We start from the raw sequence: 26536 nt of genomic DNA, 5'->3' as shown, positions 1-26536 counted from the left end.
AAACTCATGCCACAACCCGAGAGTGGCATGAGAGAGTGGAAAACAGATACACAAGACACTTAATTCACTCTATGAATTTTGTGTTGTTCACAACTAGTATATTTACTTGTTATTTCGTTGTGTCAACTAGTTTCATTGACATTACTGACTTGAGCAGTAGAGTGGGTTCACACATGGCTAGGTACTAACCCGAGCTCCTCTATTTAGGATCCTGAACCATCTTAGACATTAGCAGAAATAAATGATTATACAACTCACCAAAAGTAGGGCTATCTAATATCAAGATAATTCAAAATCATGCATGCTTAGTTTCCGCCAAGTTTTGATAAGTCTAGATCATAATCAAACATAAACCGGTCCAATCCTAAACCATATTAGTAGTAGCAGGTGATAAGAATGGACCTTGGGCCTAACTCAACCCCAAAAGCTAGCTTATGAGGTGAGGATTGTCCAAGCTATATAAGGAGACCAAGGACCTCAAATCCCTCCGATGTGGGACAACTCAACATTAGGCATGTTTCTGTCTGACCTTGAAGGAGAATACAAAAAAGGCTTAGGAGGCATTTGCAAAGATCCGAGTTCACCTTGTAACATCTCTATAACCATACTGATCGATGGTCGCCTGGCCGGATCGGTTTGGATACACCATAGGCTTACCGGTATCATCTTTTCTGCAAGTTTGTTGTCCTCTTCCTTCGCAATGCCAGTTAATCCAAGCTCTTCCTTTTGTTCAATTTGTGTGTAAATCCAGTGCGGAAAGTATATTTCACTTGTACGGTCAACAGCAACATCAACATTTTTCCTTCCTCCAACCATCTCGAGGACCATCATACCGTAGCTGTACACATCTGACTTGTGAGAAACTCCTCCAATGTTTTTACACACAATTTCTGGCGCGATGTATCCAATAGTTCCTCTTGCCCCCAATAAAGATACAATGCTTTCCTTCTTGTTACATAGTTTTGCAAGGCCAAAATCAGATATTTTTGGGCAGAAGTTTTCATCCAGAAGAATGTTGTGAGGCTTTATATCGAAGTGCAGGATTCGAGTATTGCAACCGAGATGCAAATACTCCAATCCTCTAGCAATACCAAGTGTAATATTGTATAATGTTTGCCATCCTAGTTGACGACTCGTCCCTGATTTTGCGTCGTAAATGAACTTCTCAAGGGATCCATTGAGCATGAAATCATAGATTAGAGCTCTGTTTTGACCCTCACAACAAAATCCCACAAGTGATACAATATTAATGTGAGAAGTCCTGCTGATACTTGCCACCTCGTTGATAAACTCTTCTCCCCCGCCCTTCGATTCCTTCAAAACCTTGACTGCCACAAGACTGCCGTTATGCAACTTTCCCTTGTACACACAACCATAGCCTCCTTGGCCAAGTTTATCTTTGAAATACCCGGTCATTTTTTTGACTTCAGCATAACTGTAGTTTCTTGGAGCGAGTGATCCACAGTTCTTAAGGAAGTCCTTTACATTTCTGTAATCCTCTCCTTTTTTCTTCAAGAAAGTCATGGAGTTAAGGGAGCATTTTGTTCTTAAGTACAGGAGTAGGATAACCAGAATCGCGAGTCCACCAATAGAAGAAGCTGTGGCTGTCAAGACACCAATCGAAAGATTGTTACCAATTTGCATCTTTGGTAAATTAGAAAATATTTAGCACAGATCTATCAGTACTCTTTGTCTGTGTGTGCGTGTTTTAATGCACCAGTAACACATTAGGACTTGAGACTATTTATATTTTGCTACGAACAAAGCACTGACATTTCATCACTTGACTAGCCAACTGTAAAGAGTGAGCTAACTCAAAAAGATCAGACCAATAACTGCAGGTAACAAGGAAGAAAACACCAGAGCAAATAGATCAGATCTTGACTAATGGCTATGTAAAAACTGGAAAGAGTTTGATGACTTCTCGCAATTGTTAGGCATAGTAAAATAAAGGAGCCTATGGATTTGAAGAAGTTAACATGTAAGTATAGTGAGAATTGTTAGGTGTTTGCCATAATTTTCTTACCATATTTGGTTTTCCTATCTCTTGAAGGAAAAGGGCGATATAATTACCTTAATTGAGTTTTCCTTTTTGTAAAAGGAAATTATAAATATCCAATATTTGGCTAGTCCTTTTTCTTGTAAGAAAAGGTTTGGACTTCTATAAATTGAGGATCCTTCCTTCACATTCAGTAGCATCCACAATGTAGCCATAGGGGGCTTGAGAGTTTTGTTTAGGGGGAGAACTTTACGGGACAAGTGTTAGTGTGTCACTTGTGTTTGCCTCTTCGTGAGGTTGTTCACTCGATATTTTGTGCTCTCTTTTTATTATAGTGGATTGCTCATCTCCGCCGTGGACGTAGGTCAGTTGACCGAACCACGTTAAAATGTTTGTGTCTCTTTTGGTAGATTTCTCTTTGTTGTGTGATTTATCGTCGTTGAACGTTTGCTTTGCTAGCTTCTGCATGACACCTGACTTTTTCCAGTCATAACAAGAATATCTAGTGATACAACAACATACGCAGTATATTCCCAGAGAGTGGGGTTCGAGGAGGGCAATGTGTACGCAGACCTTACCAGTTACCCCTACCTTGTGGAGGTAGAGAGGTTGCTTCCTATAGAACCTCGGCTCAAGATGAGAACATCTAGTGATGTGAAATAAAAATTTGTATCAATAGATTTACCTGCAGCTAGAATTCGTTTTAAATACTGCAGCCAAAGAAAATCACGAACGGTTAGATATATGTTGCGCGAGGAGGAGAGGAAGAAAAAGTGAAGTAACTTGTGCTATCTTATGCTGCAATATTAAATAGCGCATAACAAGAGTAAAAGAGGATAACTGAAACATTCTGCGGGACAGAGACATCGGTTAGATTGTTAACTTGGTGATGGAGTAGTAAAAATTGATGATTATATAGGTGCCTTCTACAACTAATTTGTATCTGCTCCGAGCGAACAGAAAGATCACTTGATGAGCAAAAATGAACAATTGGAAAATGAAAGAGCTACAGCGGAAAATCCTGCGGACATATATTACAAGAATTTAACAGAGTAAAACGCTATCGGTGTATTTTAACTTGCTGTATCATGTCATTTGCTTTGTTTTTAGGTCATTTATTTCACTAATTATGCACAGTTAACTGTAGTTATCTTTTAAATGAACTAATAACATATAAGCTCTTTTCAGAATAGAAATTAAACCTTTTAAATACCATGTCCGCGGTAACACGCGGAAACAAGCAGAGTATTTGACATATATTTGTGGCTAGGTAGTTACTGTTGTTCTTTCATTTATCATGTCTTCACAAGTTCTTTACTCTTTTAAGACGACTGGTGCCAAAACCAACCATGCAAATTGCAAGAATGAAGCCAATCATTACAGTTAAAAGTTAAAACTCAATGACAAATTGGAAGGCAATAGGGCACCAGAAAAGGGAGAAATTCAAAATGCAGGTTTTGAATTCCAACGTGAGAAGCAATTATTATGTCTGAAAATTTTGATGAATCAGTTATGGTTATGCACTTTCTAACTAGAATTGTACTCAGCAGCAAAATATGACAGAATATAACTGGCATACTGGACCCATGAGTGAGTGATGACAAGAACATATATCTCAAACGTCTTGCAATGTAAGAAAGAACGGTCAAGAAAATAGACTTCACTTTAGAAGTAAAATTTTTTACCTTTGGGATTGGAGTAACAAGGAAAATTGTTGTTGCTGTCAGTTAAACATCGACCTCCTTGATTATAACACTTACTACAATCATCAGACAGGCTCCACTGAATTGTAAAATTCGCAGTTAAGAGATCAAACAAGCTACTATTTTGACTTAACTGTGACCTCCATTTAATTGGTAACTGAACCAGTGAACAGTTATCAGGAATATCTCCCTCTGGTGCATCCTAGTCGCCTTCCCGCAATGTGTTCGGATACTTGTAGTAAATGCTTAAGCCTCTACATTTAGTATAGTTCTGATAGTAGTGAAAGTTGTGATCATTCGTGCTCCTGTTGATGTCTAGACTGTTGTTGCATCTGAACAAGGTAAGATTGCGTTCCTTGGTTCTAAACGAGATGGAAGAGAACTTGGAAAAGATAGACTTTTATCAAAAGAATTGCAACTGTGTTTTTCCAATAAGTCATTAAAACCTAAGATCAAAAACTTGAAAACTATTGTCATACAACCGTTGATCCAGAGCAGTGTAAACATTTCCTTCCAAACGAATTATTGGATATGGAGCAGCATCACAATATATGGTGTACAAACCACAAGCAGGTTCTGATGATACAGAAAAAGGAAACCTCACATTTCCAAGGATCCCACAATCAAATTCCTCGGGGCAGCTATCTCGGGATTGATTCTCAGCTTGAACAGAATTAAAGATTCGAAACTGATAGAAAATGAATAAAGCAGACCAAGAAGCTACAGCCATCATTCTCAATTCTTGCACTAATATTAATTTGATATAAGATATTTAAAACTGATGCAAGGAAAGAAGCAGAGAGTAAACAGTTATCTCTGTATTTGAGCATACTCTCTTCTTGCTCTTTTTCTTCACCATACATTTACATCTAACCCCTTTAAGACGTTTGTTGACTTGGAAATTTCAGCATTGACAACTTGAAGGAAAAAACAAAGAAGGAGGACCCAAAGGAATGGGATTTCGAGACTTACAGAATGAACTGAACAACCACCGCATCCATTATACTATCAATAGAAGACTATTCTAAAGAAAGCTCAAACTTCTTTTTTCCTTTTGTAACAAAATGCTGGTGTTCGAGTCTGTTTGTCTGCACCTCAAAGGCTCAACTATTCCACTGGATTGTTTCTATCCCTCACTAGCATAGGTATCAAATATCTTCGTCCACTAAGGCTTAGGCATATTTGAAGAAAACTCACCTAACGTTTTTCGTCTTAGTTGGAATTTGAATCTGATCTCCAAGGTCGGCATGAGATTGCACACACTTCATTCAGGAGCAGATTTAATGCCTAAGTTATGCATTCACTTGATTTGACTCGATCTATCACTACAAAGTCTACAAAGAAACCATATAATTCCAATATCTCTGAGAAAACTTTGGTTATACCCCAAAGCTATTGGTAGTAGAGTTAGAAGAACCCAAAAACCATATGATCTCCACATGTTCCCCTGAAGTATAGTAGGAAGAATTAGAGGTGGCAAAATTCATCCATTTTTTAGTTACTCGCCTAGCTGGTTCAAGTTTAAACATGTTAGTCTATAATTCTTGGAAAAATTAAGCGACACAACAAACATATACACTGTAGCTATACTTTCAGAAAATTATTATTCATAGCTATAATTGAATTTATAGATAATTCACATGCAGTACTGAAATAAGAGATCAATTGTTTTGAACTGAAACAATAGCTCTGTTGGTTAAACCACCCTCTTAGTAAGTGGAGGTTTGAGTTCCACTCTCAACGAGAGCATGTTATTTTTCTGTATTATTTCGCTTTGGTTATATTCATTGCACGAACGAATACAGTCGATACACTGTAGTGTATACACTCATGTATTTTGCCTTGGTTGTATTCGTTAAGCGAACGAATACAGTTGATACATGTTGTATTCGTTGCGCGAACGAATACAATTGCGCAAACAAATACAATTGATATAGGTTATTCGTTGCGCGAACACACATGCTATATTCGTTGTGCGTCTGAATACATGTGATGCAAGCCGGTAACAATTGAACGGTAGCGAGGAATGGTAACTAGGCAAAGTAAAGTTATGTATGGCAATTAGGCTCTAAACTGTAGTGTTTTGTGAAAATTCCTCATAATTCTTTTGTTAACTTGCCAATAAGTTGAGCCCGAAACAACTCACCAATTATCAGGTCGAACGGATCATTCGATGGGTCAAAATGCAACCAAAACCCAAATGCATAAAATCAAATGTGGAGATTGGGGATTGTGTAAAGAAAAATATATTTTCACATTTAAAAAAAAAAAAGTAAAATAAAAAAGGAAGAGATATTGGGCAAGTTGATTATTACCCGTCATTCGATCATCTTAATACAAGCAAATTTTGAGCTGGTTGAGTCATGACTGTTTATTAATTTGACCCGTTTTGAAGATTTGACTCAACCCACCCGTTTACCACTTCCAGGAGAAACCAGCCCCTATGCTTTGCGAGTAGGGTGTAAGATGAGAACAAGTGAAACGTCAAATATATGGATAATGTAGGTTAAAGAAACATTTAATTCATAGCATAAAATCTGTTATTGGGTTGCTAGGATTTGGAAAGGAGAACTCAGTGATCCCTTGGACGTGTTAATCAATGGGACAGGGGAGGAAAAGTGATTTCTGTGAGTGATTTACTTGTTTACTTCAAATTACTTAGCGTGTCCATTTTAAAAACCTTGGATTCCTTAATTTCTTTTACCTGCTATTCAATGCTTATTCTCTTGACTTTTTGTTTTATTAGGGCGACAAGGTTCTAAATAGAACGAATACAAGTCTAAATATTGTACTGCAAATTTCAATAATATCCCCAAGGAGTTGTGCACACCAGCTCAATCTTGAGGGACATCGTCAAATGTTGCAATTTTACTGGCATTGCATCGTCTTATGTGCTACTACAATGATCATAAAAAATATTGTCAATAATATGGATGGTTAGGTTGAGCCTGACACTTAGACATGGATAAGTACTCTTGTGAGCTATATGGTTAGGAGGAATCAAGTTTCATTGGAATGAGTCTTTTGTTGAACCAATGGTAAAAAGGAAACAAAGTTGATGTGAAAGTTAGCCCTAGGGAAGCCATTAGAGAGCTTTGAGCTGCTAGCGAAGAAGAAGAAGAAGGTTCTAGAGAGAGAAAAAATTGTAAGATTCTTATTCAGTGTAATGAACGTATGAACAGTAATTGTGCATATATACAAATGCACTCAACTAACTAACTAACTAACTAACTCTATACACATGTGCTAATTAACAACTCTAACTACTTCTAGAAGTGTACATCTTAAATAGCTCACTGTACAAACACTAATCTCTACACTCCCCCTCAAGTTGAGAATGGAAAATGCTTTTCATTCCCAACTCGGAAACTAAAACTGCATGTTGACGATGCCCCAATGCCTTGTCAAAATATCAGCTGGTTGTTCTTGAGTAGCTATATGTGCAGTCCTTATCAACCCTTCTTGTATCTTCTCTCTGATGAAATGACAGTCAATGTCAATGTGTTTTGTTCTCTCATGATATATGGGATTTGTAGCAATCTATAAAGCAGCTTTGCTGTCACAATATAAGTCCATAGGCAGTTTGACACTAACTCCCAGTTCTTTCAACAGCCCGTTCAACCATGTTAGCTCAGCTACAGTGTGATCCATGCTTCTATACTCTGCTTCAGCTGAACTCCTGGATATGGTGCTTTGTTTCTTTGCCTTCCATGAGATCAGTAAGGTTCCCAGCTTGACATAGAAACCTGTAATTGACTTCCTGGACATGGGACAAGAGGCTCAATCAGAGTCACAGAATGCCTCTATCTTCTCTTCACCTCTGCTTGACATTAGTAGACCAAGACCTGGTTGTTTCTTAATGTACCTCACTATGTGCAGAGCAACTTCATAGTGAGATGCCTTTAGTGCATGCATGAATTGGCTTAGACATTGTACTGCATATGCAATATCTGGCCTAGTGATGGTCAAGTACAACAGCTTGCCAATGAGTCTCTGGAAGCTGTTTCTGTCCTGCAATGGTTCATCTGCACCAGTTTTCTGCACACATTCATCATATTCTGTACTTGTTAGCTTCAGATTTTGTTCCATAGGTGTGTTTTTAGGCTTTGCTCCTGATAGTCCTGCTTCTGATATCATCTCTAGAGCATATTTCCTTTGAGACATTAGAATGCCTTCTTCAGACCTGGCAAACTCCATTCCCAGAAAGTATCTAAGCTCTCCACGGTCCTTCAATTTGAAACTTTTATGAAGGGCACTTTTAGCTTGGTGTATTTCTTCCAAGTCATTACCTGTGACAAGCCAGTCATCTACATATACAAGGATAAGCACAAACTTGTTATTAGTGGTCTTCGTAAACAAGGAATAATCATGTCTGCTTTGCTGAAAACCAGAAGATAGTAAGGCCTGTGTCAGCTTCACATTCCATTGTCTAGAGGCTTGTTTCAAGCCATATAAGGATTTGAGTAGTCTGCACACCTTATACTCCCCCTGACTACCAAATCCCTTAGGAAGAGTTATATAAACTTCCTCAGCAAGATCTCCATTGAGAAAAGCATTATGCACATCCATTTGGTACACAGGCCAATGTCAAAGGGAAGTAATAGCTATAACAGTCCTTATTAAGGTCATCTTGGTCACAAGGGAAAATGTATCATGAAAGTCAATGCCTTCTTGTTAGGTGTAACCCTTAGCAACCAATCTAGCTTTTAATCTCTCTACAGAACCATCAACATTATACTTGATTTTGTAGACCCATTTACAACCTATGGGTACTTTACTAGATAGTAAGTCACCACTTCCCAAGTATGATTTTGTTCTAAGGCTTCAATCTCAAGGTTCATAGCCTTAATCCATCTATCATCTTTAATGGCTTGTGAGTAAGAAGTAGGTTCAATATTAGCTGAGAAAAAAGCAAGAAAAGACTGGAAATGAGCAGCGAGATGATAGTAAGAAGCAAAGTGATTAATAAGGTAAAGACATGCATTAGAGGCTGAAGGTAAAGGAGGGTGAATGTAATCAGTCAGCCAAATAGATGGTTTAAGTATTCTGCTAGATTTTCTGGGAAACAAGGAATCAGTAGGAGGATCAATAGGAGGATTAAGAGGAGGATTAGAAGATCAGGTAAACCATCAGAGGGAAGAGAAGTAGTAGGATCAGGAGAAGAAATAGGTGAACTACTGGACTGAGTAGGACCATTAGAAAGAGAAATAATATCATTGGAAAAAGAATTGTGGTCAGGTGTGTGAGGTGGCAGAGAATCAAAATTGGGAAAGAGAGGAGAGGAAATAGAAGATGGATCAGAAGTAGCAAGAAATTTTGCTCCTGGGATGTTTGAAGGGATATAGATGTTCATGAAATACAATATCCCTGCTAACTATGAATTTATTGGCTTCAATTTCATATATTCTATATCCCTTTTGAGCAATAGCATAGCTCATAAAGACACCAGGGACTGATTTAGGAGTGAATTTGTCATGAAAATTTGGTTTTGTAGCATAACATAGGCATCCTAAAGTTCTGATGTGGGAAAAAATAGGAGGTTTACCATGAAAAATCTCATAAGGTGATTTTCCATGTAGAATAACACTTGGTAGTCTATTAATGATATAGGTAGCAGTGAGACTGCAATCCCCCCAGAACTTTAAGGGTATGTTAGCATAAACCTCAAGGCCATTCCTACTTCTAGGATATGTCTGTGCTTCCTCTCCACAACACCATTTTGTTGTGGAGTGTGAACACAACTACTTTGGTGAATGATCCCCTTGGTTTTGAAAAGATTAGAGCAGAGGGTGTTAAAGAATTCATGGCCATTATCTGATCTAAAGGCTTTAACAGTGGTTGAGAACTGATTTTCAACAAGATGTAGAAATTCAGTAAAAAATGACATACACATCACTTTTCAATTTCAAAAGAAAAATCCAAGTCATTCTTGAATAGTCATCAACAAGAGTAAGAAAATATTTGAATCCATTGTAAGTACAGACTCTATATGGACCCCACACATCCATATGTACATGTTGAAAGATACAATTAGACTTGGAAGTACTAACGAGGAAAGGTAGCCTAGTTTGTTTAGCTAGTGGACATACTGGATAGTGACAAGTAGAAATACATGATAATTGTTTATTTAGATCAGGGATCTTTTTCAATACTGCAAGGGGTGCATGACCCAATCTTTGGTGCCACAATGCACTTGAATTTGACTGAATTGAAGCAGACACACAATTAGAGGCAGAAGTAGTAACATGTGTTGAGGGATTGAGGATGTAGAGGCCACCCTTGAGTTTACCAATCCCCTTCACCATGCCACTGAAGAGGTCCTGAAGACACAAAAATCAGGATAGAAATGAACTGAGCTATTTAACTCTTTTGTATATCTAGAAACAGAGAGTAGATTAAATTAGAATTCAGGAACATAAAGAACATCATAAAGGATTTCTGAGTTAAGCAAGGTACATGGTCCAGTATGAGTAACTTTAGTACTATTTCGATTTGGTAAATGTATAGTAGGTGATTTATGTTCGGGTACAGGGTATACTGATGATAGTAGATGTAAGGCAGAAACTATGTGATTAGAAGCCCCAGTATCTATAATCCAAGGACCTTGGTTAGTGGTAGAGTTACCTACCATGTTGGCTGAGGCTTCAGGACCCTTCTCTTTATTCAGCAAGTTGAGAATTTGTTGATATTGTTCAGCAGTGAAAGGCTGAACAGTTGGAACAGCATTCCTATGCAGTCTAGTGTTGACTTCCTCTCCAACAGTCACATTATGTGCTACAGCTGTTGATTGTTCATATGGTCCTCTTCTCCTGTTGTTGAACTTGAATCCAGATGGGTACCTAATCAATTTGTAGCAACTTCCCCTCGTATGACCCTTCATTTTACAGTAATCACAGTATAACTCAACATTTCTCTTAGGTTTTACATTGAAGGCATTGGTAGAAGCTAGTGTAGCATGGTCAATATCCACACACTTCCTAAAATACCACCTTGTGTTACTAAATCATTGTTCTTCCTCTGACTTTCTTCCTGAATAATCATGGAGTAGGCTTGATCAAGAGAGGGTGTTGGATGCATCATGAGAATTTGGCTCCTTTGTGGTGCATATGTGTTATTTAATCCCATCAAAAGTTTCATGAGTTTCTGTTGGCATAAAAATTCAATAAATGGCCCTGACCTCTCACAGTCACAAGGTTCTAGAATCAACGACTCAAATTCATCCCAGAAATCATTTAGGTTTGAAAAATATACTGATACACTAGAAACTCCCTGTACCAAGGAGCTAATCTCCATATTCATATGATAAATTTTGGTTGCATTTACCTTATCAAATCTGGTCTTCAACACAATCCAGACTTTCTATGCATTTGAGGAGAATACAATTCCTTTTCTAAGCTCCTTTGCCACCGAACTCATTATCCATGACTGAACAATTGCATTGCATCGATCCCACTGACGCAATTGGAAGGTATTGTCGATGTAAAAATCTCTAGTACACGTTCCATCAATAAACTCCAATTTATTCTTCCCAAGGAGTGACATTTTCATAGATCGACTCCATTCCGAGTAATTTTCAGTTCCTATGAGCAATTGTGGAATGATCTGTAAACTAGGTGTGTCGGAGGGATGTACATACAAAGGATCATTGCAATCAATGTGTTGATTGTTTTCATGTGAAGATCCTGCTGTGTTATCAACTGTATCATTTGCCATTGAAGACAATTTTCGAAGTTTTAGGCTAAAAAATTGAGCTTGAGAGACAGTGATGAATTGAGAAGAATTTTCACTCAAAACTGAGAGAAATCGAAGAAGAGAGAGAGGAATTTTGAATATCAGAGTCCGTCAGTCAGAATGGCTGAGCACCGTGACTCTGGTACCATGTGAAAGTTAGCTTTAGGGAAGCCATTAGAGAGCTTTGAGCTGTTAGCGAAGAAGAAGAAGAAGGTTCTAGAGAGAGAAAAATTGCAAGATTCTTATTCAATGTAATGAACGTATGAACAGTAATTGTGCATATATACTAATGTACTCAACTAACTAACTCTATACACATGTGCTAATTAACAACTCTAACTACTTCTAGAAGTGTACATCTTAAATAGCTCACTGTACAAACACTAATCTCTATAGTTAAGATCCAGTACTCTGTTTATTTTCAAACTATAGTCTCATAATATGGAGTTTGATAATCATTTGACAGAACTCCTACAGAGATTATACTATGTAACTTGTGGTTAAACTTCTATTTAACTTTATGTTCGATAAGATGGTAGTACGGTGCAAAAAGATTTTTTGCTGATCAGTTCTCTGCTAGGACAGGAACAAATTATCCTGCTCTATTACAGGTGCAGATCGATGGATCATCACGCCTTCCTTAGGGTGTGTGCTTGGTAGATACACTGGAAATAAATGAGAAACAGACTAATGGCTATAAAGGTTTACCAAGAAAATGAAACATATGACATCAATTTGGAAATTTGGAGAGTAATTGTCTTGCTAAAGAAAAAGGGCCCCGGGGTTACCAACTGTTTGTCCATAAGGTGGTACATGCATTCTCCATCGATGAGTTCATTGTGTGGAGGTCACTTTAAAGCTACTGCATTGTCTTGCTTTTGCCTATCTAAAAGTGTTGCCTTATATATGAGGTGCAAGCAATTAAGTCAATGTTATTTTTGTTTCAACGAAGCAATGCTAGATATTCACAAAGTTACAGAAAGAGCATGCAATTGTTAGCCTTATAGTATAGTTGAATAGGGCTGAGATTTTATTTTATTTTTCAGCTAAACCCCAACATTAGTGGAAAGTAAGTGACTTGTATGTTGTTTTGGAGAGGTCAACACTATGGAAAAATGACCGCTTGTTTTTGAATAGGATTCAAATAATACCATAAAATAAATTTTGCCTACTCAAGTATATTGTTGCCCGTTGTTCACCTAGAAAATTTTAAGCCGGAGTCAGGAAATTGTTGGGAAACAGAATATTTGAAACGTTTTTTGCAATAGATTTTCAATGAAATGTTTTTAAGTTTTTTGGTTAACAATATTATTTTTACTTGATGCCTCTCTGAACAAACTGCGAATCAATAATGGAATCCCCGACTAGACAGAGTTGAGAGAAAGAGAGGAAAATGAGCTAAGCTCTGTATTTCAGAAATGAAGAAGAAAAAGTGCTACTGTTACATTGGCTAACTAACTACATATAGACACCTCACTTCACTAACTAACCAACCAACTCCCACGTATACATATACATACTATTAACAAATTGTGATAATAATATTCTACTGTTGTACACTAATATCTCATGTGATACCCAATTCATCACTCCCCCTCAAGCTGGTGGGTGCAAAGACATTGAGCACTCCCAGCATGCCAACTGGATACTCATGTTGTGGTCTTCCTAATCCCTTAGTTAGTACATCTGCTAGTTGCTCCTTTGAAGGAATATATTGAGTCTTCATCAGTCCTTCCTGTATCTTTTGTCTAATAAAATGACAGTCGATCTCTATTTGTTTTGTTCTTTCGTGAAACACTGGATTTGCTGTTATTTGCATTGCAGCCATGCTATCACTATATACATGTACTGGAAGTTTCACTTTTGTTCCCAATTCCTTTAGCAATGCCATTAGCCAAACAACTTCTGAGACTGCACTTGCCATGCTTCTATATTCAGCTTCAGCTGAGCTTTTAGAAACTGTGTTTTGCTTCTTGGACTTCCATGAAACTGGAGACTCTCCAAGCTTGATTAGATACCCTGACACTGACTTCCTAGTGTTAGGACATGCGGCCGAATCAACATCACAAAAAAATATTGATCTCACTTGAATATTGACTGCTCAATAAGATCCCCAATCCTGGTTCCCTTTTAATGTACTTTACCACTCTTATAGCTGCACCCTAATGAGACTTCTTTGGCCGCTGCATGAATTGGCTAAGAGTTTGTACTGAGAATGCAATGTTTGGTCTGGACATAGTTAGGTATAATAGCTTTCCAATCAGCTTCTAATATTTGCTTGCATCCTCTGACATTTGATCTTCTGTTGTACCCATCAAGTGGTCCAGTTCTGGAACTGCCAGCTTGACATTTGTCTCTAATGGGGTCCAGGCTGGTTTTGCTCCACTTAATCCCAAGTCTGATATTTTTTCCAATGCATGCTTTCTTTGATTGATCATAATACCTTTGTTGGATCTGCTGAACTCTATGCCAAGAAAAAACTTCAATTCACCTAAGTCTTTGATCTTGAAGGCCTGTTGTGAGAAGGCTTTGGTGGTTTCAATCAGTTGCAAGTTGTTTCCTGTAACCAACATATCATCAACATATATTAGTATTACCACTATATCTGTTCCATTCCTCTTGATAAGTAATGAATAGTCTAAGTTGCTTTGCTTGAACTCAGCCTGTAACAATGCCTCTATCAACTTTAAGTTCCATTGTCTGCTTGTTTGTTTCAGACCATAGAGAGATTTTACAAGCCGACATACCAATACAGACTCCCCTTGACTTGTAAAACCCTATGGTAAATGCGTGTAAACTTCATCATGTGGGTCACCTTGCAGAATTGCATTATAGACATCTAGCTGGTGGATTGGCCAATTATGCATGGCTACCAATGAAAGTACAGCTCTCACAGTGGTGATTTTCACTACATGGGAGAAGGTCTCATTGTAATCAAGACCTTCTCTTTGATTGTAGCCTTTGTGTACTAACCTTGCTTTTGAATCTCTCCACATCACCATTGGCCTTAAGTTTGACCTTGTATACCCATTTAAAACATATTGCTGTCTTCCTTGAGGAAGGGGAATCAGCTCCCAAGTCTTGTTATTTTGCAGGGCTTGAATTTCAGTTTGCATAGCCTCAACCCATCTTGCATCCCTAGAAGCTTCCTGAAAGATTCTGGGCTCAACAACTGAAGAGAATACACCCAAGTATGCCTGATAAGAAGGAGAAAAATTATCATATGTGACATCATTGTGAATGGGGTATAAAGCAGTGTTGCCTGACTTCCTTGAGGTCACATAGTCTGTCAACCAGACTGGTTCTTTAGATTCCCTATGTGATCTTCTTAGAGTATGATGAAGTGTCCCTGCTACATGAGGATCAGGAAGGGATGTAATAGCCTCTGATGTGATAGCCTCTGAGTAATTGATTATGGGAGAGATGCTTCCAGTGGTAGTATTATGTTGGTCTTCAGAAGGTGAATCTTGTGCAATGCTGTCTGAACTATGTAAATGCTCCATATCATGGACCATCTGGCACATGTAGCTGCTCAGTAGTTGTAGCAATAGTGTCATCTGTATTTCCACCTTCAAAACTAAGAACATCATTAGTAGTATTGGGAATAAAAGGTTTGATTTGTTTCCTAAGATTTGCATTTGTAGTATGAAAAGGAAATACAAATTCCTTGAACACCACATCTCTGTTGACAAAGAATTTGTGCCTATCCAAATCATATTGGATATACCCCTTAGTGACACCAGAATACCCCATAAAGACAACCCTGATAGCTCTACTGGCAAACTTATCAGTCCTGGGTAATGCACTTGCAAAACAAAGGCATCCTAGTGTTTTCAGATGAGAAATGGAAGGCTTCCTACCAAAGAACAATTCATACGGTGACTTACCATCGAGTGCCCGTGATGGTAGCCTGTTAATAACATATGCTGCATCTAGAACACAATGTCCCTAGAACTCCATAGGGATATGACCTTGAAATTTGAAAGCTCTTGCAACTTCAAGCAAGTGTCTGTGTTTTCTCTCAGCCACACCATTTTGCTGTGGTGTATAGACACATGTTTTCTGGTGAACAATTCCTATAGATTTGCATAAGTCCTGCATGGCTGAATTTACAAACTCTCCACCATTGTCAGACCTAATTGTCTGTACTATTCCATTGAATTGTGTTTGTATCAGGTTAAGAAATGACTTAAAAACAATCATGACATCACTTTTAAATTGCAAGAGAAAAATCCAAGTCACATGAGAGTAATCATCTACAATTGTGAGAAAGACTTATTACCATCAAATGTCGGTACACTACAAGGTCCCCATACATCTAAATGCAATAGTTGAAATTTTTTAGTAGTTTTAGTACTTCTTAATGGAAAAGGCTATCTCACATGTCTAGCCATTGGACATATATCACAACTATCTATTACAGATTTGCAATCCTTCAATTTATATCCCAGAAGTTCCTTCGAAGATCCTCAAGACGCATGTCCTAATCTTTTGTGCCATAGAGATATGTCCTCCTTTGTTGTCTGTGCACTTAACCCTTTGACTGTTGGTACAATGTTGTCAGCTTCAAGAGAAGCCTTTGGAACTAATAAGTAGAGTCCATCTCTCTCTCTACCAATCCCCCCCACTTTCCCATTTGAGAGGTCCTGGATTAGGCAAAAGTCAGGATAAAAAGAGACAAAACAATGTAAGTCCCTTGTTATCTTTGATACTGAAAGAAGATTGTATGCAAACTCAGGAACATACAATACATCTTGCATTTCCCCTCTTTCTGTGATTTTATAATTCCCAACATGTGACACAATGGTACATTCTCCATTAGGCAAGTGAACTCTTTTGTCTCTAGTAGGACTAATGTTCTTAACATTTGTTAACATTCCTAAATCAGCTACCATATGGTTGGTTGCTCCTGTATCAACTATCCAATTTTCCTTTGCTATCTTAGCCATAAAGGAGTAAGTTGTACCTGCCATGTTAGCCATTACATCCTTTGGAGTATCTTTGTCGAGCAACTTCATAATCTGACCATATTGATCTGCTGTGAGTTGAGGTGCTCTTTGCCAGTTTTCTTCCTTTATTGCTTCTGGTATTTCTCCTCTCTAATCATCAAAACCTGCAAAATTAGGATTAAGATTCTCAACCTGAACATTATATGCAGTGTTTGTGTTCCCTTTCTTCTTGTTTTTGAAGTCTTGAGGATAACCAATTATCTTGAAGCATCTCTCTTTTGTATGGCCCTTCATGTGACAAAAATCATATTGCACATTCCAGTTTCTCTTTGGTTTCTGATAGTTCTAGTAATTTCCTCCTTTACCAGCTAGCAAAGCAGCTAAGTCGATTTCATAACAGTAGAAGTATTAGCCACTGACCTCTGACTTTCCCTTTCAATAAGCATTGCATATGCCTTGTTGATACTTGGTGATGGATTAGTCATAAGAATTTGACTACGAGCCTATTCATAGTTGTCATTTAAGCCCATTAGAAACTTCAGTACCTTCTGTTTTTGCATGAATTCGATGGAACTCTTTGATCTAGCACAGTCACATGGAGGAGGAACCATGCTGTCAATTATCCCACAGATTTTTGAGCTTAGAAAAATAAATTGAAACACTGTCTGTTCCTTGAGTTATTGTTGCTATGGCCTTTTGTAGTTGATAGACTCGTGATGTATTCACCTTATCAAATTGTTCTTTCATATCTTCCCATACTTTTCTCGCATCCCTCGCATATAGTATTCTAGTAACCAATTCATTTGATACTGAGCTCATAATCCACCCTAGGATAATAGCATTGCATCTATCCCATTGATGACCTAGTTCTATATCAAAATCCCCCTTTTTCAGAGTACCGTCGGTTAACCCTAGCTTGTTCTTTCCTAACAGCTGGATCTCTATCGTACGACTCCAGGTGGAATAGTTTTCTGAACTAGTCAACTGAATTGAGATGATCGGAGCTCTGGTGGTGTCCGATGGGTGAAGAAACAGAGGGTGATTGTGGTCAAGATTAGTCTTCGCCGCCATTGTTAATCTTTACTCACAAACTGCAATTTGAAGGTTGAGATTACTATGATTTAACCAGAATTGACAGATTCAACTCGCAACCGCAATTGAGCTCTGATACCATGAACAAATTGTGAATCAATAATGGAATCCCTAACTAGACAGAGTTGAGAGAAGAGAGGAAAATGAGCTAAGCTCTATATTTCAGAAATGAAGAAGAAAAAGTGCTACTGTTACATTGGCTAACTAACTACATATAGACACCTGACTTCACTAACTAACTAACTAACTCCCACATGTACATATATATACTATTAACAAATTGTGAGAATAATATTCTACTGTTGTACACTAATATCTCATGTAATACCCAATTCATCACTCTCTTCAGTCTGTCAAATTACTGAGCCTTACCATGAATGTTTGGGAGAGGGTGGTAGAAGTGAGGGTAAGGAGGACGGTGTCTACATTCGATAATTAGTTTGGGTTCATGCCGGGTCGTTCTACTATGGAAGCTATCCACCTTATTAGGAGGTTGGTGGAGCAGTACAGGGATAGAAAGAAGGATCCGCACGTGGTGTTTATTAACCTGGAGAAAGCGTATGACAAGCTCCCTAGAAAGGTTCTCTGGAGATGCTTGGAGGCAAAAGGTGTGCCGGTTGCCTACATTAGGGCGATTAAGGACATATATGATGGAGCTAAGACTCGAGTTAGGACAATAGGAGGCGACTCAGAGCATTTTCCATTTGTTATGGGGTTACACCAAGGACCTGCACTCAGCCCATTCTTATTTGCCCTGGTGATGGGCGCACTAACACACCATATACAAGGGGAGGTGCCATGGTGTATGTTATTCGCTAATGACATAGTTCTGATTGATGAGATGCGAGGCAGTGTTAATGAGAGGCTGTAGGTTTGGAGACAGACCCTTGAGTCTCAGGGTTTCAAGTTGAGCAGGACCAAGACGGAATACGTGGAATGCAAGTTCAGCGCCGAACCGAGGAAAGCGGGCATGGACGTGAGGCTTGAATCACTAGTCATCCCCAGTAGAGGCAGTTTTAAGTACCTTGGTTGGTTATCCAGGGGAACGGGGAGATCTACGAGGATGTCACACACCGTATTAGGGTGGGATGGATGAAGTGGAGGTTAGCATCTGCAGCCCTCTGTGACAAGAAAGTACCACCGATACTCAAAGGTAAGTTTTATAGAGCGATGATTAGACCGGACAAGGTGTATGGGGCTGAGTGTTGGCTAGTTAAGAACTCACATATCTAGAAAATGAAAGTAGTAGATATGAGGATGTTGAGGTGGATGCGCGGGCGCACGAGGATGGATAAGATTAGTAATGATGATATTCGGGAGAAGGTGGGCGTGGCTCCCATTGATGACAAGATGCAGGAAGCGAGGCTCAGATGGTTCAGGCATGTACAGAGGAGAAGCCCAGAAGCACCGGTGAGGAGGTGTGAGCGACTGGCTTTGGAAGGCATGAGAAGAGGTAGGGGAAGCCTAAGAAGTATTGGGGAGAGGTGATCAGGCAGGACATGACGTGACTTCAGATTTCCGAGGACATGGCCCTTGACGCGGCTGTCCATGTTTATCTCTAGATAAACATCTCGAGTATTAGGGTTGTAGTGTAGGGTTGTAACTGTGTGAGGTGTCTTAGATTGCTAGTGGTTAATGTTGTGTTTTACTACTCTTTCATTTTATAGTGTCAGGTCTATTTACTGGTTATTGCTATTGGTTTCATCTATTTTCTGGCTTTTAAGATGCTGTTATTATTCCTTTGGTTCCTATTGATGGTACTGATATATTGTCTCTTTTCGTCTTCTTGAGCCGAGGGTCTTTCGAAAATAGTCTCTCTACTCCCTCGGGGTATGGGTAAGGTCTGCATACACACTACCATCGAGACCTCGCTAGTGAGATTTTACTGAGTCGTCATTGTCGTTGTTGTTGTTGCATCTCTTCGGTCTGCTTTGCAATAAAGCAAACTTGCTTTGTCTGAGGTTGTTGGCTAGCTCCTGGTACTTTCTAGCTCTTTGTTTATTCGGTGACAATATAATACTCCTATATAATATTTGAAGAATTAACTCAAATACTCGTTCACTCAACCACTTAAACTAAAAATAGTCGATGACTATATAATTTTTGGATTAACAATATATAATACGTGTATAACCATATATAATTAGTATATAATTTATATATATCGATTAGGAAAAGTAAACCGCGAATCCGGCAGGTTATTTGTGTAAAGATCCCACAATGGCCGAATTCACTATTTAACTTGCCTTATTTTTCATATTGCTAATTTCAGTAATAATTATCTGTAATTATCGTTTACACGGTTAATATATAAAAGTTAAACGCTTTTTTTCAATTAGCATCCTAGGTTCTCTCCAACGATTTCTTTTTCCCTCCTAATAATCTGACAGAGAAAGTGCAAAATCCAACTGGATATCAAAGAAAAAGATCAACCACGACTCTGCTTTTGATTAATGAATTATTTTATAGTATCAACTGTTTTCTAATCAATGAAATTGATTTATTCAGATCTATTTTTTGAATAGTCTGAAAAGTAATGAAGTAATTATATGATCACAACTACTTATTTGTTTGCATCGATATCAACCTTGGCCCAACTGGAGATAATAAGTTTGTTTGACGAAAAAAATATTAAAGCAAATTATGAAATCAAATCAAAATTAAATATCCCACAACGATATATTACAGTCGGCCAAATTTATTACTACTAATTTCTTCATTTTTAGCAACTGAAAGTAGTGTTTGATATTGAATCATTCACCCTTCAGAAAAGACACCCTACTGTTTAAAATCCCTATTAGCTTCACCCGCCATTGACAGAAGTTCGTAATAAAAACATAAGCTTTAACTATTTATTTACAAACAACAATAACTCTTCTATTTCTTTTCTTCTTTTCCACCTTTTTATGAAGAAGAAAGAACACATAGGGTGTGACGTATATCCTCATGTTCTAAACACCCAAATACCCAACGAAGAAAATCTTTATTACCAACCAAAAAGAAAAAGAAAAACACCCAAATAACAAACAAAGCGAATCTTGAAACTCATAAACTAAACGGTACAGCTGAATCTGGAAAGCATGTCTTTGACAACAATGTCTGTCATACGACGATGAGCTTCATCTGTCAAATGAATACCATCCCAATGCACGTATTGAGCCGGGTTAGAACAAGCTCTTACACTAGCTGATCCACACACAGTCCTGAAATTAAAATTGTATCGTCCTCCAGTTCCACAGCACGCAGTTAACAACGTATTCTGATTAAATCCAAAAGACGAAGCACTACGAAGAAGCGTCAAAAGCGCTCCGTAATAATCTCCATAGACAATTCTAACATTCGGGAATTCACGTTGTAGAGATGCTAAACCTCTGTTCAGGTATCTATTATGGTACGAAGCAAAATCATTATAATTTCTCAAGCAACCCAATTGGTCGTAACCATTTGCATTAGAATCAGGAAAAGTTGTAAGATACAATGGAAGACACCCGAGAGGATAAATTCCTGGAACCAAAATACGAGTTGCCCCAAGCTGAATCACATCTTTGATGCTTCTCATAATACCGGCAACAACAAAAGGAACGTACGTACGGACCTCAGGTAACTGCTTGTTTTGGAAAAAACCATTGTAATAATCATTGCCACCCCATTCTCCCATTACTATAAGAGAGGAACTCCTGAGATTTTGTGCACAATTAGAACCACATGTGGATTGTAAATGAGATTTAAACCAACCTAATTGAGCAGCCAACGGCGTATTCCATGTGGGCAGCCGAATACCCCGAGCTGCCCAGAAAGAGGAATTCAGCGCCGTGGCACCAGCCACGGCGAAGTTAACGCCTTGACTAAAAGAAGCGCCTCTGTCCAAGTAAGCGTTGAGGAATGAGAGTTTGAAAGCAGAGGAAATGTAGTCGATAATGATACGGCCGTTCGAGAAACGGCCGGTTGGTCTTCTAAAGAAGGTTTCGCCGTAAGGAGCTTGGTTGGCCCGGAATATAATGGAAGCGCCGGGTGTACGGATGACATTGCCGGCATCAGCGAGTGAGTCACCGAGTTGGTAAACAGTTCTTATGTTACATTTCGTTTGGGCAGCTGAGGGAGAAAAGAAAAATGCTAAAGTTATCACTAAAAGAAAGAAAGATACTTTGGGTAGAGACAGAGAAGCCATTGAAGAATGTTTTTTGCTTGTTAAACTTCAAGTGGTAGTGCCTAATATATATACTCCAAAAAGGAACAGAAGTCTCGGAAACAACAGGAATATAATGTCTCTTTAGGCTTACAGTATGTGTTTGTCACTTTGTTGCTTTTTGAATCTTGTTTTATTTTCTAACAATTTTTACCGTGTGGAAATAAAGTAGCTATCGTTTTATCACTATTATAACATGTTTGTGGTCAGAGTATCACATTAATATATGTCAAAAATTATACGTTATAATTTCTATTAATTAATTGTATTTACTTTAAAACTTGTATTTTTCCAAGATTAATATATGAGGTGCTATGTATAGTTGCTAGATACCAATTTTTCTTCCATAACTTCAATACAATTTGGATGAAAATGTAAATTTTAGATATATGGCATTTTTATAAGTAAAGTACCTAACTATAAGTTATTTCCCCTCGTTTTTTTCTCTTCCTCTTTTCTTAAAGGTAGGTCAAGCAAGTTGGGACTATTATGTTATCTTTTAGTTTTTATTTCCTTCTTTCTAATTTATGTGAAGTGCTTGACTTGACATAAAGTTTAGATGAAAAAAATAACTTTTAGAATTTGAGGTCTATAATAATCTACAAATATTTTTGTGCATAAAATAAGAAATTTAAGTTAAATTGTTTCAAAATATAAAAAGTGCAATTCATTTTTAAACAGACTAGAAATAAAAAAGTATCATTTTGTAATGACCCGGCCGGTCGTTTTGAGAGTTATAGCCCCCGATCCCTTATTTACTGCTTCCCCCGTATCTTTTTATGCTATTGTGATTTTGCCGGGAGGTTTTGTTTTGGCTTTTGGAGTGTCTTGGGGCACTTAGTCCCTAAACGGATGCTTAAGTCTTAGGATTTGGACTGTAGTCAGAACTGTGTTAAGATGACTCCGGAATGGAGTCTTTTCGATTTCGTTAGCTCCGTTGGGTGATTTCGGGCTTAGGGGCGTGTCCGAATTGTATTTTGGAGGTCTGTAGCTGATTTAGGCTTGAAATGACGAAAGTCGAATTTTGGGAGATTTAGACCGGTACTGGACTTTTTGATATCGGGGTCGGATTCTGATTCCGGAAGTTGGAGTAGGTCCGTAATGTTAAATATGACTTGTGTGCAAAATTTAAGGTCATTCGGACATGATTTGATAGGTTTCGGCATCGGTTATAGAAATTTAAAGTTTCAAGTTCTTTAAGTTTGAATTGGAGGGTGATTTGTGATTTTTAGCGTTGTTTGATGCGATTTGAGGGCTCGACAAAGTTTGTACGGTATTTTACGACTTGTTGGTATGTTTGGTTGAGGTCCCGGGAGCCTCGGGTTGATTTCGGGTGGTTAACGGATTATTTTTGGACTTAAGAAAGTTGCAGATTTTCTAGTGTTTTTGTTGCAGACATTTCTTCATCGCGTTTGTGAGAGAGGTCTCGCGATCGCGTAGGGCATCTGGGAGGCCAGCTCAAGTTTGTTCTTCGTTTTCGTGTAAATGAGCCCATGTTCGCGAAGGTATGGTCAGTGGAAGCATCGTGAACGCGAAGAGTGGAACGCGTTCGCGTAGAGGAAGTGAGGCAGCTGGGGACCCCAACCATTTGGTCTACGCGTTCGCGTAGAGGATATCGCGTTCGCGAAGCATCAAGAAGTGAAAGGCACGCGTTTGCGAGTGGTCCCTCGCGTTCGCGAATGAGGAAATTGGTCAGTGGAATTTTGTTATACGCGAACGCGAAAGAGTCGCCGCGTTCGCGAAGAAGGGAACACCTGGGCAGATTTAAAAGTTCAAAATCGAGGGTTTATGTCATTTTACACCATTTGGACTTGAGAGCTCGGAATTAGGCAATTTTTGGAGAGATTTTCACATGGGTGTTTGGGGTAAGTGATTCTTACCTAGTTTTGGTTAATTCCCATGATTATGTCTTTAATTTAATCATTAAATTAGTGATTTGGGGTGGAAAAATTGGAAAAAATTGAGAATGGTTCTTAGGCCGAATTTTGGGGTTTTGATCGAGATTTTGCTATCGGATGAGTAATTTTGGTACGAGTGAACTCGTGAGTGAATGGGTGTTCATACTTTGTGACTTTTACTTGATTCCGAGACGTAAGTCCGGGGAAGCTTTTTGGGTGATTTTCCCATTTCTTGTTTTATCTTTAATTTCATTAGTTAGATTAGTTCCTTGTAGTTATATTTATGTTATGTAATTGATTATGGCTAGATTTGGGCCATTCGGAGTCGGATATTCATGGGAAGAGCATTGTTACAGATTGATTTGAGCTTGGTACAAGGTAAGTGGCTTGCCTAACCTTGTGTAGGGGAACTCCCCTTAGGATTTGGTACCGTTTATGATATGTGAGCGCCGTATACGTGAGGTGACGAGTACGTATACGGGCTAATTATTGTAAAAACCAGATGTCTTATAAGTAATAACCTGTGTTTCCTCCTTATTTGAGTTATGTTAACAAGTGTAGTATCCTGTTAGCTTAGAATAATATGTCTACTTGCCTTAATTGTTTAACTAAACTCTGTGCAACATGTTTAGCGAGTTTTCCTGTTTTTCCTTGACTTGATCCTAGTCTAAACTGTTGGCTTTCTTGCTGTAACTGTTATCTTCGTTGTTTGAGCTGCATATTTACTTTGGGACTACGGAACGGTATTCCGAGAGATCCCCCTGTACTGCATATTTACTTTGGGACTACAGAACAGTATTCCAGGAGATCCCCCTGTACTGCATATTTATTTTGGGACTATGGAACGGTATTTCGGGAGATCCCCCTGCACATTTATGTTTGGGACTACGAGACGGTATCTCGGGAGATCCCCTATTGTTATCTCTGTGTACCGAGCTGTTACCTTTCTATGATTTCATTTTGTTAAAATTTCGGTCTTTATTTTACTGCGATATTTCATTGTGTCTTCTTTTTATTATATATATACTAGTAGGGCCCTGACCTGACCTCGTCACTACTCGACCGAGGTTAGGCTTAACACATACTGGGTACCGTTGTGGTGTACTCATGCCCTTTCCTGCATGTGTTTCTCGGGTGCAGATCCAGGTACCTCCTGCCAGCCTCGTTTCTAGTTGCACAGTTGCTGCCATTCCAGAGACTTCAAGGTACATCTGCCGCGTCCGCAGACCTCGGATTCCTCTTCTATCCTTTCTGATGTTGTTTCCCTTTTATTTATTCTAGTACGGATGTATAGAACAATTGTTAAAGATCTTAAAAGCTTGTGACTTACGGTGTTCCGGGTCTTGGGAAAATTGTGTACATTTCGAGAGTGATTATTGTATATGCTGAGCGGCATCTCAAAAGCTTATTTCAAATGTTCTATTACAGTTAGTTTTAGCTTTAAGTTTTCATTTCATTTCTGCAAAGGTTAGTCTTACCTAGTCATAAAGACTAGGTGCCGTCACGACAAATTCACAGATGAGAGAATTTGGGTCGTGACAAGTTGGTATCAGAGCTCTAGGTTCATAGGTGTCGTGAGTCATAAGCAAGTTTATTAGAGTCTCGCGGATCGGTACAGAGACATCCGTACTTATCTTCGGGAGGCTATAGATCTGTTAGGAAAATTTCACTTCTATTAATTTCTTGTCGTGCGAAATTATTGACTTCGAAATTCTAAACTTCTGTCTTCTATTCTCCCACAGATGGTGAGACACGTACAGTTGGAGATGACCAGGCACCCGTGCCCTCTGCTAGAGCCGCCAGAGGTCGAGGTTAGGGTAGAGGCCGAGGACGCCGACGTGGTGTAGCTAGAACACCCGAGCGAGCTGCTACGAAGGAGCTACCAGTAGCTCCAGTTGGAGCGCAAGCACCTGAGACGCCTACTACTACTACACCGCTCTTCAGGAGAACCTTGCATAGTTCCTGAGCATGTTCAGTACTCTAGCTTAGGCAGGATTGATTCCCCATGCTCCAGCCACATCTCAGGCCGAGGGAGGAGCAAAGACTCCCGCCGCCTGCACCCCAGAGCAGCTGGTCCAGGTTAATCAGATTCCAGAGGTTATACCAGTGTCACCTGTAGCCCCAGTTTAGCCCAAGGGTAGGGCAGCAATTTAAGAGGAGGAGCAGCGTAGGCTCGAGAGGTAGCAGAAGTACCACCCTCCTACCTTCAGTGGTTTGGCGACAGAGGATGCTCAAGGTTTTTTGGAGGAGTGCCACCGAATCCTTCGTACTATGGGCATAACGGAGTCGAGTGGGGTTTTTTTCACTGTATTTCAGCTTTGAGGAGCAGCCTATCAGTCGTGGCGTGCTTATGAGTTGAGCAGTCCGGCTGAGGCAGCTTCCCTTACATGGACTCAGTTCTCGGGCATGTTTTTGAGAGAGTATGTCTTTCTGAGCCTTAGGGGTGCATGGCTCGCGGAGTTTGAGCAGTTGCGCCAGGGCTGCTATGACTATTTCAGAGTATGCAGTCCATTTTGGTGACTTGGCTAGACATGCACCGACCTTGGTTTCTACAGTTCGAGAAAGGGTCCGTCGGTTTATTGAGGGACTCCATCCCAGTATCAGGACTAGTATGGCCCGGGAGTCAGAGATAGATATCTCGTATCAGCAGGCTGTGAGTATTGCTAGGACAGTGCAGGGCATGCTTGCTCGGGAGAGCAAGGAGAGAGAGGCCAAGAGGTCTCGAGAGTCTGGCCATTATTCTGGTGCCCGTGACCCAACTGCAGTTCGACATGGTAGGGTCTATATGAGTTGCCCTATTCATTCAGCTCTTCCAGCTGCCAGTGGTATTCCAGCTCCTCCTAGGCCCTAGGAGCCTTATTATGCACCTCCAGTATCTAGTGTGCCTCCTGCACAGGGTGCTTTTAGCGGCCAGTCCAGCAGACCTGGCCCGAGCCAGCCATAGCAGCCACGTCCTTCTAGAGCTTATTTTGAGTGTA

At 39.2% G+C, this 26536-nt stretch overlaps 2 protein-coding genes across 3 annotated transcripts; both read right to left on the bottom strand.

Moving 5' to 3' along the window:
* Positions 1–254: 254 nt before the first annotated feature.
* LOC109217929 (rust resistance kinase Lr10-like) lies at positions 255–6338 on the bottom strand. Of its 2 annotated transcripts, none has more exons than XM_019382226.1 (2): positions 6018–6338; positions 255–1604 (listed from the first exon to the last, which is right to left on the bottom strand). In XM_019382226.1, exons 1-2 carry the CDS (start codon positions 6022–6024, stop codon positions 478–480), a joined length of 1134 nt encoding a protein of 377 aa, XP_019237771.1. In that variant the 5' UTR covers positions 6025–6338; the 3' UTR covers positions 255–477. The 2 variants fall into 2 exon arrangements, with proteins under 2 accessions (XP_019237771.1, XP_019237772.1); XM_019382227.1 differs by lacking the exon at positions 6018–6338 and adding an exon at positions 3685–5621.
* A 13816-nt stretch (positions 6339–20154) lies between these two features.
* Positions 20155–21681, bottom strand: LOC109217928 (acetylajmalan esterase-like). The gene has a single exon (XM_019382225.1). The coding sequence runs from the start codon at positions 21640–21642 to the stop codon at positions 20527–20529; it is 1116 nt and encodes a 371-aa protein (XP_019237770.1). The 5' UTR covers positions 21643–21681; the 3' UTR covers positions 20155–20526.
* Between the last annotated feature and the right edge of the window lie 4855 nt (positions 21682–26536).

This window comes from Nicotiana attenuata, unplaced genomic scaffold (genome assembly GCF_001879085.1).
Source record: "Nicotiana attenuata strain UT unplaced genomic scaffold, NIATTr2, whole genome shotgun sequence".
Classification (NCBI taxonomy): Eukaryota; Viridiplantae; Streptophyta; class Magnoliopsida; order Solanales; family Solanaceae; genus Nicotiana; species Nicotiana attenuata.
This window is presented reverse-complemented; position numbering and strand designations above follow the sequence as displayed.